The 18,899-nt window shown below is 40.4% G+C and overlaps 1 protein-coding gene across 2 annotated transcripts in view; it reads left to right on the top strand.

Annotated features, from left to right (window-relative positions):
* Window positions 1–202: 202 nt before the first annotated feature.
* ATP6V1H (ATPase H+ transporting V1 subunit H) overlaps window positions 203–18,899 on the top strand; it is a 40,553-nt gene continuing 21,856 nt past the window's right edge. The window contains exons 1-8 of one of the 2 annotated variants that reach the window (XM_083824822.1): window positions 203–401; window positions 1,315–1,441; window positions 7,597–7,699; window positions 8,139–8,228; window positions 11,490–11,603; window positions 13,550–13,654; window positions 14,561–14,614; window positions 17,364–17,461. In XM_083824822.1, the coding sequence (XP_083680948.1) occupies window positions 1,338–1,441; window positions 7,597–7,699; window positions 8,139–8,228; window positions 11,490–11,603; window positions 13,550–13,654; window positions 14,561–14,614; window positions 17,364–17,461 (668 nt within the window). In that variant the 5' untranslated portion in view covers window positions 203–401; window positions 1,315–1,337. Of the gene's footprint in view, window positions 402–758; window positions 870–1,314; window positions 1,442–7,596; window positions 7,700–8,138; window positions 8,229–11,489; window positions 11,604–13,549; window positions 13,655–14,560; window positions 14,615–17,363; window positions 17,462–18,899 lie in introns of those variants that run through there. The other variant, XM_083824823.1, reaches the window with a different exon arrangement.

Raw genomic sequence — 18,899 nt, forward strand, 5'->3', positions numbered from 1 at the left:
CAGTGGGTGACATTGGTGGTAGGGGGACGGTTAGACCAGATGATCTCGGAGGTCTTCTCCAACCTTAATGATGCTGCGATTCTACAACCTGATCCCCGCATACCCCCCCCCGCCCCGGGCACCCCACAGAGGCGACCCCTCGGCCCCGCCCCGCCTCCCTCCGCCCCTCCCCGGGGCGCCCCGCCTCCCCGCGCGGCCGGGAGGGGGCGGGGCCGCGCGCGAGCCGACGCGGCTTGGGCCTCGGCGGCGGCCGTCGCGGCTCACGTGAGCGGCGTCACGTGACGGCGGCGCCAGGCGAGCGGCGGCGGAGCTGCGGCCGGAGGGCGCCTGCGGAGCGGGACGGGGCTGCCCGGCCTCCCGCGGCCTTCCCGGGCCTCGGCCCCCGGCCGCCCTCCCGACGGGTGAGTGAGCTGGGGGGGGCGCGGGGCGGGTGTCTGCCGGTGTGTGTGTGTGTGGGGGGGGGGGCGGTTCAAGGGGAGTTCGGTTTCGGTGCCTTTTTTTTTTTTGTTTTTATTTTTTGCGTTTTGGTTAAAATCCTGTTTTCATTCAGTTATGCGAGGGAGCTGCGTCTGTTGGGGGCGGGGCAGCGCGTACCGGTTTGCTCCCGGTCCCTGCAGCGAAGGGAGCCCGGGAGGGCCAGAACCAGGCTGGGCCAGGAGGCTCCAGCCGGTTCAGGGCGTCAGAAGCCGCTGCTGCGGCCGGCCCTGCGGTCAGCTCCTTGTTTTGGCATCAGAGTCAGCTGGGGATTAAATCACAACGGAAGGAGAAAGCAGAAGTGGTGAAGGTCACTCTTTCGGTCTGTGTAGCAGGGCTCTTCATCCGCATAACTGGTGGATTTATTTCTTTCTGAATCTGCAGTTCGTGCGCTTGTATGCTTTTTTTACTTATCCTTTACAGTAGTAGACAAATATCTAAATCGGTCCCGAAGTATGGTTAGGAGGCAGGTATATGCGTGCGCAGGATTTTAAGCCTTGTTGTCAGTCCTGATTTGGAAGGAAAACAGTTTCTGCTATTTGCAAGGCTCCTTGAGCGTTGTAGAAAGGTAGTGTCTATTGAAATCATTTAGTTTGATTAATTGAGAGTTGATAAGATGGGAAGCTTAGAGTTTAGTGTGCAAGTATACCATACCCTTGTCTGCTGTAGGGAAATCACACTTTAGGTGCTTTATAAAACTTTGATTTCAAAGAAAGTACTAAAGTTGTTTTAGGGGATGGGACTACTGAAAAGAGATTTTCTTTTATTTTTTAGTTACTGACAAACGTTCTGCTCTTTAACACTTTAACAAACGGTTTCAAATCTGTCTTTTTTTCTTAGGTGCATTTTAAATATCAGTGAAGATGGATATCCGAGGTGCTGTAGATGCTGCTGTCCCAACGAATATCATTGCTGCCAAAGCTGCTGAAGTTCGGGCAAACAAAGTAAATTGGCAGTCTTATCTCCAGTAAGTAAAATATTGCTACAAATCTTTTTTTTTATTTTTTTTATTTTTAGACTTCTTGGGGTTTTGCGTTGCACAGGAATATTGTTACAATGTGGAACAATCTGTCTTGAGGTCATGTGAAGGGTTGGAAAAAGTCTATATTAAATGCAAGCGGTTGGGGATTTTTTTCTTATTACAAGAAGGAACTCTACTTATGTGAACTGAAGACAGTAATAACAAATGTAACTGTGTAAATGCATGGTTAAAGAGTCTGTTTTTCTCATTACCAGTGAAGAACCTTTCTCAATTTTAGCTTTATCAGACAGGTACTGAAGTAAATCCAATTTACAGTAAGAGTTGTCTTATGTGTAGGTATAGTTTCTGTACTGGTAAAGCGCCTTTTGTGTAAACACAAGTTGTGCTAGCAAAACTGGTCCGGGAAAACAAACTGTACCTCAAATAAAGGACAAATTGTCCTGGACAGCAATTGAAACAGGTGAATGGAGAAGCAGACAATCTGGGGAGAGTTGTGCTGTTTCAGGTAGGATCAGAATTTCCTGTAGAAGTAATAGCACTGGAACTGGTGGGAGAAATATCGTCTAAAGAGGATACAGGGACAAGCTGAGGAAAATAAATTTGTGTATGAGGTAGGGAACAAGGAAAATAAATAGACATTCGCTAGTTCTTTCTGCTCTGTAATCTGAAGTAAAATGTGGAATGCCTGCATCCCTGCATTCCTCCCCCTGATCTATGAAGAATATCAGCAAAGTGTAAATTGTTATTGTCTCTTGAATGTCCCCCTGTGCTAGCAAATTAGTTACAGAGGAACTAATGCTGAAGTAAAGTGGTAGATATCTTGGTGATTACAGAGGTACAAACCATGCTGATGGGGCTTTGTGTTTATCATTGCACCACTTCACAAACGGTGAGTGTTTTTCCAGATGGCTGTGATATATATGTAAATATTTGCTAGACAGTAGAAAAGGATTGCAAAACCGTACACATGGAAGCTGAGAAATGCTTACACAGTAGAAGCTCATGAATGACAACCTACTAGAGAGCACTGTGCTGTGGAGCTCAGTCCTATTCCATTTGTTCAGTTGGAACTTTTTTTTTCCTCTTTGTATACCTGCATGGTAAACTGGATTAAAGAACTGATCTGTTGAAGCAGCATCATTTTCTGGGTTATTTTTCAGATGGTTCCTGGTTCAGTTAGTGTGACATTACAGTGGCTGTGCAAAAGAGCAAGGTTGGAGTGGTAACTTGAGAGTGGCAGCAACCAAGCACTTGTTGACATGTCTCTACGTGGCTTTTGCTGCTACTGTATGCCTTGTTATCCATCGGATAGGAAACGTGTTCTGGGGAAGCCTGTGTGACCGTTTCAGTGCTGTTCTAGTTGGCAGTAACGGGTTAGTGGAAGTACAGCTGTTCACTGCTGATCTGTTGAGTACGCAGTAGTCTTCTCTGAGTCTCTAGTGGTTCAGGCTACTGGGCTGGTAAGGTTGAGCTGTTGCTTTTGTTGGTGTAGGGGATGGTTCTGTTTGGCAGAGGGCTATATTTTGAATATATAATGTAATATTAATTGCTTGAATGTGTTTCTTGTGGTCTACTATTTATAACCCACCTTTGTTCTTGGGGTTCTTTCTCTGTGGTGATCGATAAGGATTGGGCAGTTTTGTTTTCGTCAGCAGCTTCCTATATAACTTCTGACCAGTAGGCAGACTTGATGGTTCTTTTCCAGGTCCTAGGATTTTACTTTGTTCTGCTGTGGAGTCTATGAAAGGAGAATGTGTCAGTTATTTCCCCTCTTGGGCTTACTCAGGTTTTGGAGACTACTGTAGTGCATGTGACTAATGTTTGTGACCGTACTGTGAGACTGCTCGGTTCTCGGTGCCCTCTACATGTCAATGACAGCGTGTCCTGTTTGTTATTGCTCCGAAATAAACGTAATCTTTGTGTTTTGTATTTACTGATAACAGGCTGTCTGACTAAGGTAGCTCCAAGGATGAACTCGAGTGGTGCCAGAGGGATCGCAGAGCATTGTGAGCTGTACTTCCTTGGCTGACGAGCTTACTTATCGTTACTTACTGGAAAATATCAGCAGAACTTTTGGGGTTTCTAAAGAAGAAAAGATTATTTCTGTTTTTGAATGTGTCCTTTCTACAACAGCCAAATTTGGTCATGATTATGTCTTTGAAGCTAGTGCTTTAAGGGATTTGTAGGAAAGTCAGCTAGTGCAGCTGTATTGGCTGGCATTTCTAGAAGGAAGCATGCTATATTACTGACTGGAAACTTCTGGCTTCTGGTGACCTGTTAGAGGCAGGTCGGAGTGGTTTGTTCTGTCGTATAGAGTAGAAGGAAGGTGGTGTACTGATGATTTTGAAGGACAGTTCTTTGTTCTCTTCTTAGCTGCTGTTCTGGCAGTCTGTGCAGTTTGTGAGGTGAACTTCCATGTAAAGCCTTCACCGTAGATGGAGATTTACTGAAGTCTTCAGACATGTTTATATTAGAGGAAGGAATTTTGTCTGGTTTTCGTATGTTAACACACCAACTCAAGCATGACATAATTTCTTTTCCTTAAAGATTAGATAGCATTTCTGTAGTTAGAGTTAAAAAAAAAAAATCACAAATTCTTGATTTAAGGATTTTTTTTAAATCTAGTTGTGACAGTTGTATAAAGATGGTTTAAAGTCTGCACCATTCACAGCAGTGTAGGAGTCTGGTCACAGAGGAAGGACTTCTGAAGTTCCTTTTTGCTCTCTCTCTTCCTCAGTGGAAAAATAAAATAGCTTATGAGCAGTTGGTCAGGCTGCAGTAGCCTGACTTCTGTAGAGTTAACTCAAGCTAAAGATTAACTGGCATATTGTTTATTTCATCTCTGAAGGTTGTAACTGTAAACTAAATGTCAAACTAACACAACTGCTGACTTTGATATTTTCTATGTATATTATTGGCATAAAAAAGTGAAATATTTAAGTATGACAGCTGGACATGTCACCTGTGTTTTCCAGTGTTCACCATTCCAAAATTAGGCTGTGGATTTGTTTTTTTTTTGTTACTGAAGCTTACGGAAATAGCTGGAATTCGACACACAACAGAAGTTTCTGAGGGAGAAGAAACTAGCAAACCTTAAAACTGTAGAATGTGAACTGTAGATCTAGTTACCTTTTGGAAACTAAATGTAGTTGAGGCCATTAATTCTGTGCAGACTTTCCTGCCTTTGGATCTTGAAACTCCTAGTAATTTAGAAATGTTGGTGCTTTCTGTTAGTGGAAAAAGTGGTATGCTACTGTTTTGTACTGTGTGCTCGCTTTCAGTGTTTGTCTCAGGGTGTCAGAATGCCTTTGTAGGGTACCTTATCCTACAGGAAGGAAATTTAGTTTTGCTTTTTAAAGGTAGTAAGTGATTTTTTTGGAGAAGTGAACACATTTTGGAAATTCCATCTTACTACATTTGATAGTACCTGTGTAATCAGCTGAGGTGCCTGGCGGCTGTTCTGTATTTGGCTTCCTACGTGTTTTCAAGTAACTCACAAGTGTTTGTGAATTCTGATTTTAAAATACCTGTTTTAGTTTCCTAGGGGTGGGAACTTTCTAAAGCAGTTTAAGTATTATCTCATACTTCAAAAGCAAATCTAGTCTCAGATAAGCTTCCTAGCTTGCAGTGTTTTTTTTTTTATTTTATTCAATACTGTAGAGTATGTTCAGCTTGAATGTTAGCTGTCAAGCAGTTGGATCAGGTAAATGCCCTTTAGGTATATATAAAGTACTGTAGATAGCTGATTAAAAGAAATCATGTCTTGACATCATGGTAGGTAGCCCTAAATATGAGCTTCACACTTGCAGCAGATGGTACTTAGTGTTGTTTTTTTTTTAAGGGGGGAAAAAGTCCACAATGACTTTGATTAAGTTATTCAGACAAAGAAAAGGAGGAACAGCAGTTGGAGAAAATGTATAATTAAAAAAAAAATCACAAGATTCTGAATCATTGTTAGAGACCAAGAGGTTTAAAAAATGGTGATCTCACATCCATGCTTTTTAAAATCTGGCATGGCTGCAGTTAACAGTCCTGCAGCGAGTGCCCTCAAAGGCAGGACTTTGTGCTTCAAGCACAGAGCGTTAGTAACAGGGTTACAGAACTCCTGATCCAAACCAGATTATATCCAGACAGCTGAAGCTCAGTCAGGATTACTGTTATTGATAGACAAAAGACTGTGTAGACGTGTCCTGGAAAATAAAAGCAATGAAATCGAGTGGTTGTTAGGAATTGGGATGGAGGGAAGCTTTGGTTACCTTGTTTGCTTAAAGGGGCTGGGAAATCCCACTTTTCCTTGAAAGTCAGCAAATGTTTTCTAATAGCCTGTCTGTAAACAAGCATTGCACTTCTTGGGCTGAGGCTTTTTTTCTATCATTAAAGCTGAAAATTAAGGGTTCACCTTAAGTCATCTTTGAAGTGCTTCGGAAGTGGCAGTATTCTTTCTTATAAACTCTTCTTTATCGCTGTCATCCAGGTGTTCCTGACTTGGCCAGCATTGACTGAAACATGAGTGGCTGCTAGTCATGCATCATTATGGGCAGTATTGTTAGCAAATGAATTGTCCTCTTTTTTCATCAGCTACCCAAAGTCTATTTTTAATAGGTGAGAAAGAAGACTGCTCAATCTAAAAGGCATGTGGTGGCAGCATGGTCATTGTTGGCTAATTATTTTTTCTCTGTAACTAGTTCAATTTTAGTAGGAACTACTGTCAAAGACTACCACGGGCTGTGTAGTCAATCTTAATTGCCTTTTCTCAGCACATATGAAGATATTTCTTAAAAAAAAAACACCAGCTAGAATACAAGAATGGCTCACGATGTACTGGATTGCTTATGTTTTTGCTTGAAAAGTAAATGTGAGAAAAGATGCCTCTAATGAGGCTATCCTGAGATACAACTGTTTAAGGAAGAATAGAAATGAGAACATGATGTACATCTTATGTTTCTGTAGTTCATGAGTCCAGGCGAGACAACTACAGAAAACTTGCACTTTTATTTGGGGTTTACAAGGATTTTAATGGAACTTCTGTTCATGGAACATCGGGAAACTGACCCAGAACATCGGGAAACTGACCCAGAACATGGAAAAGATGGATTAAAAGATTCAAGCTACATAGATTTGAAAAGTGGAGGAGGCAGTTGGCTCAGTGGAAATGTTAAGAGGAGATAAATCTTGGAAACACTTAAACAGGGCAATGTCTAATATTTTCATCCTCTGTGACTTTACTTTGATGATGATGTGAACAGTTTTCTTCTTTCCTGCAGCACTCCTGATTTTAACTAGTAAAGCTAGTCACCTATAAGTCTTGGATTTTCAGGACTATCTGATTTAAAATTAGTTTTCTTATCCTAAGACTACCTGACTTGCACTATTTTGACTTGTTCATTGTTGAATGTGTGATGGTAAGTTTTACATTGTGACAAAAATAAACAAACCCCAAGGATATTCTGCCAGCTCCTCGGCTGAGTCAACAGCTTTCCGAAATAGCTCTGATGGTGGCAGTAACCCCTTGAATATTGCTGTTCGTTTTAGTTAAGGAAAAGACCAAATGGAGATCTGTTAGCTTGTAATTGTCCTGCAGCAGTTTACTATCTCAAGTCCTCTTGCTATGTGTTTGGATGAGCTCGTGGGCATATCAGCTTTTAAATTATCAAGAAAAGCAGAAATGTCTTAATTTATGAAAGCTAAAAATATATTAGGAATCAACCTCTCTATACTTCTGAAAATTCTCTTCAAGGCTTAGGACAAACTTAAAATAACAATTTTATTTTTCACCACTAATTTCAGGTTGGATTAGACTGTTACTCGTAATTATGGCATAAAGTGCTAGCTGTGTGTATTTCAGTTCTTTCAACTACTTCCCACTGACCATCGTGTTCAGCCTCTGGAAGCTGAAGAATGATTTAGAGAATGCTGTTGAACAGAAGCAATGCACAAGGAAGGATTCAGAGTGATTGTTCTGTTACTAGAGTTTTAAACTCTGCATTGCAAGGCTATCTGCAGAAAGGAGCTCTTTATGTTCTGCTGTGGGATATAGGATTGATAAAAATGATTCTGTTGAGATACCAAGTTGAAGAAAGTAAGGTTTTTAATACTTTATCGTTTGTATGTTGCTAATGGTTTCATACTTTGCTTTTCAGAGGGCAGATGATTTCAGGTGAAGACTGTGAATTTATTCAAAGATTTGAACAGAAAAGAAATCCAGAAGAGAAACAAGAGCTGTTGCAAACTGAAGGCAACCAAGTAATTTTCCTTTCTTTTTAATATCTTTTCAGGGAAGGAGAATGGAAGGAAATTTTCATACCAACTCTATTTCAATGTTGATGATACAGTTAAGATGTTATGGAAGAAGTATAAAACTTGTATAAAAAATAACTTTTGCTAAATATAGCATGGAGATTTTCATAATCAGTCTTTCAAGAAAGCACCTTGCTGACTTTTGCTGGGGAGTATTTATCTTGTTTGAAAGCCATAAAATGATTTGTAGAGGGTAATAATCAATGACAGAAAACTTTTCTTTGTTGTATAATGCCAAATGTATTCATCTTTTACTGCAATTGAATAAAATGTTGGGATGCTTAATGTGTAAGACTTAACTGCGAATTAATGAGGATCTGTTTTGTATTATCAAAAGGAATGAACACAATTGTTAATATTAATTTTAATGTCTTTTATTTTCTAGTGTGCTAAAACATTTATAAACTTGATGACTCACATCTCGAAGGAGCAGACGGTTCAGTACATTCTCACTATGGTTGATGATATGCTGCAAGTAGGTCAATAACCTCTTTTATTTTTAAGTCTTTAAAGGAATGTTTGTATGTTTACTTTGTCTAGTTCAAGTCTAGTGAATGTTAGTAGGTCTCATGGTGCTTATGGTCTCTGACATTAGTACATGCCCTGTAGCTACAATGTGCAATGGGTGATACCATCTCCTGTGCTGTGCTTTACCCCACAGGTAAAGGCTCTCACTGGCCCACTCAAACAACTGCATTAGTTCTAGTTGGTTACAGAAAGTAGTTGGAAATAACCGCTTACTTGATTCTGTCATGTTCAGCTAGATGCAGATGCTTTCTCGACGTTATGGTAGTGCACCGATGTTTCTGTATTCAGGGCCTTACCATGTTAAAGCAGTGACATGGGCGACATTCTTAAAGTTAAATGACTTAAAGTTGTTCAGGCTTTATGGTGATAGAGCAGAAAAGAGGTGTCAGTGCAAGTTTCTCTATGTACATTTGCTTTTGTTTGAATTTGGATGTCTTCTTCACTTCAGAAATTCTGCCTCAGTTTCTGAAAGGCTGTGGCGACTTCGCAATGCTCTGTGACACTTCATTATTCAGACATGCCTTGCTGCTGGCAAAGAGGTCTTGTGTGCAGGTATCTGCTTCACATTCCCCCAGAGCTGCCTAGCCCTCCATGCTTCTGCTAGACAAGGCTGAAACAGGGCTTCTACTTTCTTTTGATCTTGTTCAGATAGTAAAATGCTGACAATGATACCTTACGGACCTTTTGTTGCGCACTTCCAAGGTGCAAGGTTCTTGTTGGAGGGCAGGATATTTATTGGCCACTAATTCTGTGACTGAATTTAGTGCAGGGCTCTGCAACTGGCAAGCACAGTAGAATCCACAATAGTGGAAAGGAAGTCTCCTGTCTTCGCCTTAGTGGACTTAATTCAGTACATCCAAAACTTTAAGCAATAAATTGTTCATGGTGCCACTGATTCTCTCAGTGAAATTGTTTTGAGCAAGGATGCCTGCTGTATATTCATGAGATGAAGGAAGAATAATTGAAAGCCACCTTTGATGGCTGAAACTTCTAGAAGCTATCATAAGTAATAATATCCAGCTTTTGTCTGTGATAATGACCATCTGCATCTCTTCTATTGTCTTTCAATGCTTTTTTTGTGAGGTTGTAAGAAAATCATGTCAATTGTGCTTTGAGTGTGCTAGAAGCCCAGCTGGCTGTCTAGGATTGTTCCAGCAGTTCTACTCAGGGGTTTGGTTGTTGTTCTAGGGAAGATTTCTTTTGGAGGCTAATGTGGAAATTGCATTCTGAGAACATCACCGTTCTGTTTATGAAGATGGAAAGTGTTTGCATACTGGATCCCCAAGGAAACATTCATTTCCCTAATCATGTGCTAAATGCTTGGAACAATTTTTGAGTTAGTGACCCCATCACACTTCACAGCCTGTTAATTATGAAATCTTTAAGAACCTGCAGAGTAGTTAGTGGAGGTAGCAGTACCACCCAAGTGAGCTTCATTTAGCATCTGGCATTTCTGAAAAAGGATAATTATTCAACTGTTGATGTGAATGTTTAGGATTTTCTTTTTATTGATCTATTCAGCTGCCTAGAAAGGTGCAGCACTACGTATTTCAGGGCCATCAGCTGTTCTCCCATCTTTCCTCCTGTCATTGTGTCACCTTAACAGCAAACACCAGGCTGATTTTCTGATTGACAGCATGTTGAAGTTATTTCAGCTTTCCTGCTTCCAGACCTGTCTCCTTTGTAGTTATGTTGTAAACGTTGACTTTTTTTGCTCTTTTTAGCTAGACTTTGTGTGGCACCAGTATAGATGCTAACAGTGACTTATTTGATAAAGCTGTCATTTTTCCTTAAAGTAGTTATCACAGAGCCGAAGCTTTTTGTGAAGACTGTAAGTTCCTGAGATCTTAGTCTTTTCTTTTATTCCACAGTTTGAACAATAGAAATTGAGTTTTTGAGCTTTTTGGTACATGCCATATAGAGTATTAAATGCTTGAACAGTGAATCACTGGAAGAGTTAGGAGTACCAGATAACTGCTGGCACCTGATCTTCCTCCCCACGAAGTAAGCAGGCCAGAAATTTGCAGCCCAGTTGGTGCAGTAACATTGAAACTTTCAAGGAAGGGTTGGCTGCAACTGTGATACTTGGTAAAATGCCAGTCTTGGATACATTCAGATCATCTTGTGTTTAATAGAAGGTACTCCAATAAGTGGACTTGTCCAGCTGATTTTTTCATCCACGGTATTGTTGAAAGGGTGCTGTACGAGTGATAGAAAGCCCTTCAGTTAGTGGAGTTTGAAAAATTAAATTCAGGGGATAGTGGAGACTGAGGTACTGCTCTCATGCAAGTCTCCTATTTACAGTGTCTTGAACAGTTTTGTCTTCCTTGATAGAAATTGTGTATTTGTTTGGAGTAGCTTGACTTCAAAGGGGAGACATCTCTTTATAATAAAAGCTTACAATCCACTGGGCTAGATAATATATGGAAGTGCTGAGGAAACACGGGAATCCATATACTTCATTTTCTCTAAGAATATATTTCAGGCTCTTAGAGCTTCCCTCTCTTCAGGTTTGTGTGGCTGCTTCTCTGCTCTGCTTTAAGGTTATAGCCGCTTTGTGCAGCGGTTACTAGGTAAAATGCTAGAAACAGCTGTGCATGGTGCCCTAGTTCGGGTACTTGTGATACTCTGGGGTTTAGTGTAGAAGCTCTGCAGAGCAGACTTGTGGTGGCTCTGTCCTCTTGGTGCTCAGGCTGCCCAAGGTGAACCAGCTGCAGCTTTGGGAGAGCTCGCTTCCCATTGAGAGGAATGGAGAGGCAGGGCTAGCTTGCACTTCTGGTTTTGTTCATAGAATGCACAGGCAGACTCAACAAAAGGGATTAGTGTAGAAGTGACAGTATGTGGAAGACTTCCTGGATTTTATTCAAGCATAATGAAAAATGGTATCATTTAACTAGTCTCTCATTCTGGTTGATCAAAAGGATATATCCATTTTTACTGTAACAGGTGTTGGAGCACTGAGATACTGTTAGGGTTTCAAAGTTTAATTCCACCCTCCTCAAATCTCCAGCTTCAATGTCAGCATGCTGAAATGGACTTGTATCTGCAAGGAACTGTCAAACTGAAAAATTTCCAGGGACTATTATAATCCTGGATACACTCTGATAAAGCGTATTAACATATCAACATAAGGATGAGCAAAAGTACCTGTCTTCTGTTGAATGCTCTTACAAGTCTCTGATCTTCTCCCCTCTCCCTATTTTTACAGGAAAATCATCAGCGTGTTTGTATCTTCTTTGATTATGCAAAACGTGGTAAAAACACTGCATGGTCCTACTTTCTGCCGATGTTGAATCGACAAGATCTTTTCACTGTGCATATGGTAAGCTTCGAATGAATCCATCTCTGAAGATGGTGGAGAAAAATGCTGTTTATTTTCCTTTTGGAGATTTTGGAGTCTGCAATTTCATCTGCTGCCTGGACTTCAGAGTTTTTCTAGTTGGAGTCTAGATGAGTCATTCTTAATATAAGCTGGACTTAACCACTTTTTAGAAGGAAAAGCTGTGTTGTTTGATGTTTGGGTTTTTGGGGAGACTAGAGTAGATGTTAAGGACTCAGAAAAGAAAGGATTTTAGAGTTAGGCGCAGTAAGGCATAACTAGAAAAGTAACTTTTGTAACAGCTTCCAGTCAATGCTCCTCATCCTATATGAACATTAGAATTTAAGTTCTAATCCTGTGACAGGAAATCTTGCTGAACATTACTCTGTCAAATTATTATAACGCTGCTTGAAGTCTGTTTAAAATGGTTCGTAAGCACACTAGGGAGGAAACAGCAGCTGCTGTTGTAGTGGGTTTACCCTGGATGGCAGGAAGAAAGCCCCCACCCAGTTGCTTGTCCAGTCCCCCACAGTGGGATGAGAGACAGAATTGGAATGGTGAAAGTGAGAGAACTCGTGACTTGAGAGTAGGCAGTTTAGTAAGTGGAGGAGGCTTGGGGTGGTGGTGGTGGGGTAGCAACAAACAAAAATGGGGAAAAAAGGCACCAAAAAACAAAGCTGCTGCTGCAAAAGCAGTCAGTCACCACCAGCAGACTGATGTTCAGCCAGTCACTGAGCTACTTTGGAAACTGCCTCACTCCCCCTCAGCTTTCTTGCTGAGCATGATGTTTCATAGAATCACAGAATGGTTTGGGTTGGAAGGGACCTTAAAGATCACCTAGTTCCACCCCCCTGCTACAGGCAGGGACACTTCCCGCTAGACCAGGTTGCTCAAAGCCCCATCCAACCCCATCCAACCTGGCCTTGAACACTTAACTCAGAACATATCCGTTTGAGTTCAGGTCAGCTGTCCCGGCTGTGTCCCTTCCCAGCCTACTTGCTGGGAATGCCAAGTGAGAAACAGAGGCATCCTTGGTGTTGTGCAAGCACTGTTTGGCAATGCCTAAAACACTGGTGTGTTATCAGCACTGTTTTGGTCACCAGCCTAAAACAGGGCACCGTATGGGCTGCTATGAAGAAAACTAAGTCCATTGCAGTACAGTGGAAAGGCGCCTGCAATAGTCTTCCCACTGCATCATGGAGCTGTATGCAGGCAAACTAACACCTGCTTCAGTAATTTTTTGTTTAAACTGCTTCTTTATGTATAAGTTGGCTCAAATATTTCTGCACGTATGCTGCAGGCTGTAGCGTATAGTTACTTTGAAAATAATTTGAAAAGGCTGGCATAGAAATGCACTCCTCTGATTTGTTGTGTATAGTCTTATGCTGTAGACTTAATGAAAACTTTTAGTTTGGCACCATTTTTATGTTTAAATTTCATTCTTAAATTCTACCTTTCCTTTTGGTTTTCTGCTGTTTTTTTTCTAGGTTGGAACCTTTTTCCATCTGGAAAATGACTTGCTTCAACTTAAGTACAAAATACATGGTTGCAAACTATTATATTTGTGTTGACATTTGCATTAATTGCTTAAAGTAAAGTATGTCTTAGATCATTAAGTGTCTTACTGCTGGTGAATTTCTGACTTCAGTAGAATCCTACAGATATAGCCCATTGATAGGCCCATTCTGAGTTCTTCTTTGGGGCTTTGTGAACTTCAGCAGCTACAGCTATCTGATAACCTTGTGAAAACGCACCAGTTACTAGGAAGTAGAAGCAAAAAAAAGCTGAAGAAACCAAGTTGCTAGGCAGAGAGATAGAAACCTATCCGTCTTCCATGTAAGGGGCCATCCTTTACCTAAACTTGGTTTCTGGAGCTGGTAGGACTGTCCTCTAACACTGAAGACTGAAACTGTTAGATTTGAAAATCCATTCATTCCTTTCTCTTTCAGGCTGCAAGAATTATTGCCAAACTGGCTGCTTGGGGGAGAGAACTTATGGAAGGCAGTGACTTGAATTACTATTTCAACTGGATTAAAACTCAGCTCAGTTCACAGGTAAAAAGCTACTTCTGTTTAAACTCTACAGTGACTTTAAATTTAGAAGTTTGAATTAAAAAATAAAAAATAAGGCTTTTCGCTTTTTCTGTTGGTTACCTTTCATTGTCTACTGGGCACTAAGAAAACGTGAGGGTTTTCTGTCTCCCTGCGTTGTTTTGCTTCTCATAGCTTGTTTCTAGGAAGAAAAATCCCATGGCAACAGGAATTGAACATGAAAACTTTTTTCCAGTTTACTACAGTATGCCTTTTTGTAGTTGCCACTTGAAACTAAATAAATCCTGATTTATTTGGACAGAACTTGTATGGCATTACCTCAGTGTGAACTGCTTCCTGCTGGCATGTCCTTCAGATATGAATCTTTCTCCTTCGCCTTCTGTTTTGAGATTTACCCACTTCTTCCCCTCAGTCCTTACGAAAACCTAGTGATTTGTCATTCTCTAAGGTAGTGCTGAAAGAGAAGTAGATTACAGAGAAACATAATTCAGTGTGTTTAGTAACAGTGTATTTTTGCATAGGTTTCCTAATTGTAGGCTTATTAAGAATTCTGTGTTTTTCTCTGGAAGAAGAATCTTAGTCAGAATTTCTTTCAGAAAGATTCAAGAGAAGAGCTTTCGAATCCTAAGATAAAGGTGGATAAAAGTCTTAAATCTATGCTTAAGCTAAAAAAGGGGAAAAAAAATGAAATTGTGATATGACACGGTAAGCTCCAAGCATATTCCTCTAGACATGATGGTATGTGTGTGAAAGAAATACAATATATTATTCTAACATATTAAGCCAAAAAAGTATCTAATAAATTAACTTTTTATAACTAGAGGGATGGGAAAATTGAAGTGGTGTTGGGAACAACCTTTCTGTAAGCATGAAGGACAGCTCTGATTTTATGCTTTTTTTTTTTCCTAGAAGTTACGTGGTACAGGTGGTTCTGTGGAAGCAGGAGCAGTCTCCACAAGTGATGTGAGTGTTTCTTTAAAGCTTGTCAATCTGCTGTTTAAGGCAGGTGATACCCACTCCTTGGATTAAGGTGCAGAGGTGTTCTGGTATCAATAATAGAAAATGCTTCAAATGGAACTGTACAACAACAGAGTGCCAGGTGATGGCGCCAAGAAACAAAAGTATTTTTAAAATCACTGGTTTCACAGAAAATGCTGGCAGTGGAAGTATGTATTTCCAAAGTTGGATTGGGTTATGAAAACTGTAGATGTATCTGGCATCCTTATTGTTAAAACTTGAAGAGATGGTGGGCAAATTTGTTTAATATTTGAACAATACTGTCTGTTTAGCTTTGTCTTCTACTAGTCAGACAGTTTGGTGCATGAAGCTTCTGGGTCTTGTAATGTGCAGACCTTAAGGCACATCAGCTGTTAAAGCAAACATTGCCCCCGCAAACTTCTGTAGCACGAAATTACAAGAGTGCTTTTGAAGCTATAAACTGTTCGTATTTGAAGAGCCTGAATTCAGAGGAAAGTGGATTGTCCTTTTCTCATCGGTATTCATATATATTGAATTTCTTGTAGCTATAATGGGTATTGGGCTCTGAGATGAATCTAGGCAGTATAGCAAATGCAAGTGATGATAACACTTGATTTTCATCTTTGTTGTGGCACAGTGAGGCAGTTTATTTTGCCTTTTGAATGTGGAGTGGAATTCAGTGTGGTTTTTGTTCCTCTTACAACCTGAAAGTGTTTGTAGTCTTTCAGAAGATTTAAATATGAGCCTGGAATTTGTTTCTTTTCTAAAAGCAGTCATAGCTTTAAAGCATTAGCTTCCTGTAGAGAAAAGCCTCTTAAATTACCGCCTGACCAGGATTTAAAATAGTAAAGATGGAAGACTGCTATGTATGGCCATAGGTAGGGGGGAAATTACAATCTGAGAGTGGTAGTCGAAGTATTTCAGTATTTTGTGTTTAGGTCAGTGTCCCATACTGTTAGGTTTTGTTAGACTATGTCATATGGCCGTAGGACAGCGAATAGTTCTATTGCACGCCATGCAACTTGTTACAGAGGTGTTAAGCTATTCCAGTTTGGTTAGAAATATGTGTTCATTGTGCTGTAGCACTGCATGGATGTACCACTGCAGGGTCCCAAAGCAGCAGAACTGATGGTACAGATATGTTCTAGGATAATTAAGTTGGGCATGTTTGGTGTTGACTTTGTTTCTGATTTCAGATCTGGCTTGTGTTGGGTTTCCAAGCAGGTCCTAACTAATTTATATCAGAGTAAATTAATGATGCAATGGTAACATTCTTAGATTGGGATTGATGTCTGGGACATAGGAAATTTCAGTTGTAATAATGTTGGAAGAGAATGATTTTATTATAGTTTCTTTAAGAAGTTCAGGAGTACACAGGTTGGTGATGCAGATAAATTAATACATTATTTGGAGCAGGAGTGTTTGTGTGTTTATACTATTTAATTTGCATGGAAGTCTGAGAGCAAATAGCTACCCAATAAAATAAATGTTGTTTGATTTGGATCTAGGTGTTTTGGAGTCACTTTTTACGAAAAGGTCTCAAAAATAAGGATGAATTCATTCTGTGACCCTCATCAGACATTGTTCTGTTTGTCTTTTATCTTATTTTCGTATGGACTGGCCTAGTTTATTTTTTTCCAGTAAATGTTTGAAAGGTTTGACCTTGTGTTATGCGACTGATCTAGCTTGAGACTTTCAAGACACTTAATAAAGAAAAAGGCTTATAGGAAAAAATATTTTATCTGCAGCATGTCTGAGTGTTAGTGAAGATAATACCAGAATCTGAGCACGAAGGGAGAATAAAATGCCACTTCTGTCATAAATTGGGATCTTTCTTTTTACTGACCAAAAAACATTTTTGAATTTCAGCTGATCTTGTTACTACATGAAAAATACGTACATTTAGAGCTAGAAAGCTGTTTAATGATTAAGTCTGTGACAGTTCATAAAGGAATCTGGATGAAAATGGAATTCAGTGATGCATCTCACAGCATTTTTCTGATGTGAAAGTTTTACTCGTTTTTCTTTTCTTGACGCAGTATTATGTGCTAAGACTTCAATGAATATAGAAAAAATTAAAATGCAGGCTAAAGTTTGAGGATGGTTTTGTGTACTCATCTTCCTAATGTTATCTTTTTTGTGTAAATGCACATCTCATTATGGTGAGCATGGTCCTTTGTGGCACATGCATAGGAAAACATAAAACTGTGATGGCATCGCTGCTGCTCTGAGTCGAGAATGGAAATGGGAAGAAACCGAGCTCAGTTCCTTTGACTACAAAGGCCTCCAGCAGACTTAACCAGGCTCTATAGAAGTTTGCTGATTTATTTTCTGGTATGCTCTATAGAGTAGTAATTGATTCAGTTGATCAAATGGCTCTGGCACTATAATCAAACAGAAGGTAGCCTTCATACGTGCTAAAAGAAGGCATGTTCAAATGAGCTATGAAAATCTACTGCTGGAATGGTAAAATGGCATTGCTTGCATAACACTTCTTTCCTATTCAAAATGCTTCTGTTTGTATTTTACTTCCCGCCTTTCCTTTTCTTGTGCTTTTTTTGTTTAAATAAAGGCTTGGAAAGCATTGTAAGGGTGAGCCTTTTTTAACTCAGAAGTGTTGCTGAAGAAATGTGTATTGAAGTATGCCAGTAGAGCCGAGTTTGGAAAACTGAGCTTTAGCACTTGCCCACTTAACTCTTCTTGTAAGAAGTGATGTGTTCTTCTTTTCACCCAGAGCTCCCAGTACGTGCAGTGTGTTGCTGGATGCCTGCAGCTGATGCTGAGGGTCAACGAATATCGCTTTGCATGGGTAGAAGCAGATGGGGTAAACTGGTGAGCATTTTTTTTACTTTATATGGATATACTTGACCTTTACAATAGCATTTTCCCAAATGACTACTTTGGGAATAGAATTCTCTTGCAAAAGACAGCTTCTCTGTTGGAGTACAAAATGTATTTGTTTTCAAAAACTCATACAGTCAAACAGACAAATGAAACTGCAGATGTGGGTACCAATGTGAGACCTTAATGCTGCTTTACTCTTCATGGAGTATACATAAATATCTGAAGGGTAATAAACCTGCTGTCTGCCTTCAACTGAAGATGCTTTGATTTTTTTTCACTTGTTAAAACAAAAACTGAAGAAATGAATTTCCGCTAATTATTATCATCGTCTTTGTTTGGAATTATTTAATTGCAGTATGTTAGTGAAAGGAGAAACTAAGAAATATGTTCTAGAGCTAAGATCCTGTTTTTTAAATTTATTTTACATATGGCTTCAAATAGATCTTAGTTCAAATTCACTTCATAAATAGCTTTGCATGAGGCTAGGATGGTGTCAGTCATCTTTAAAAATTATAAATAACTTTTCTGTCTTGTATGTTTGGGACAGTGGCTATACAGTTTTAATTTTAAGAAAAAATAACATTGTACCCTGAGCTGGAGAAAAGTCAAAGTGGTCAGTGAAATTATTTTGGGACGTCATTGGTGGTATGAAATTTGACAAGGGTAAAAGCTGGGTTCTGCACCTTGGATGGAGTAATGCCTGACGCAGCTACAGGATGGGAAGCACGTGGCTGGGGAGTAGCCCTGTGGAGGGGGACCTGGTGTGCTGGTCAACAGCAGGCTCAACGTGAGCCAGCAGTGTGCTTTAGCAGCCAAGAAGGCAAACCTCATTTTGGGATGCATTAAGTACAGAATGGCCACCCAGTCAAAAAGGCGATTCTCCCGCTATGTTTAGTGTTGATGCGGCCTCACCTTGAACATTGTGTGCAGTTCTGGGCTCCACAATATAAAGGGATGTTCAGGTACTTGAAGCATCCAGAGGTGGGCAAAAAAGCTGGTAAAAGGGATGGTAAAGGGCATCTCCTGTGCGGAGAGGCTGGGGATGCCTGGATTGTCCTGTCCGGAGAAAAGGAGGACTAGAGGTCACCCCGCTGCTCCCTGCAGCTCCCTGAGGAGGGGAAGCAGAGGGAGGTGCCGGCCTCTGCTCCCTGGGAACTGACGACAGGATGTGTGGGAACGGCACAGAGCTGTGCCAGGGGAGGGTCCGAGTGGATGTTAGAAAAAATGTCTTTACCGTGAGGGTGGTCAAACACTGGAATGGGCTTCCTAGAGAGGAGGTGGATGCCTCATGCCTGTCAGTGTTCAAGAGGCATTTGGTTAATGCCCTTAACGATATGTTTTAACTTTAGGTTATGTCTGAAGAGGTCAGGCAGACGAACTAGATGATTTTCGTAGGTCCCTTTCAACTGAGCTATTCTAATTTTAA

The sequence above is a fragment of the Anser anser genome (genome assembly GCF_964211835.1).
Source record: "Anser anser genome assembly, chromosome: 2".
NCBI classification, from domain to species: domain Eukaryota; kingdom Metazoa; phylum Chordata; class Aves; order Anseriformes; family Anatidae; genus Anser; species Anser anser.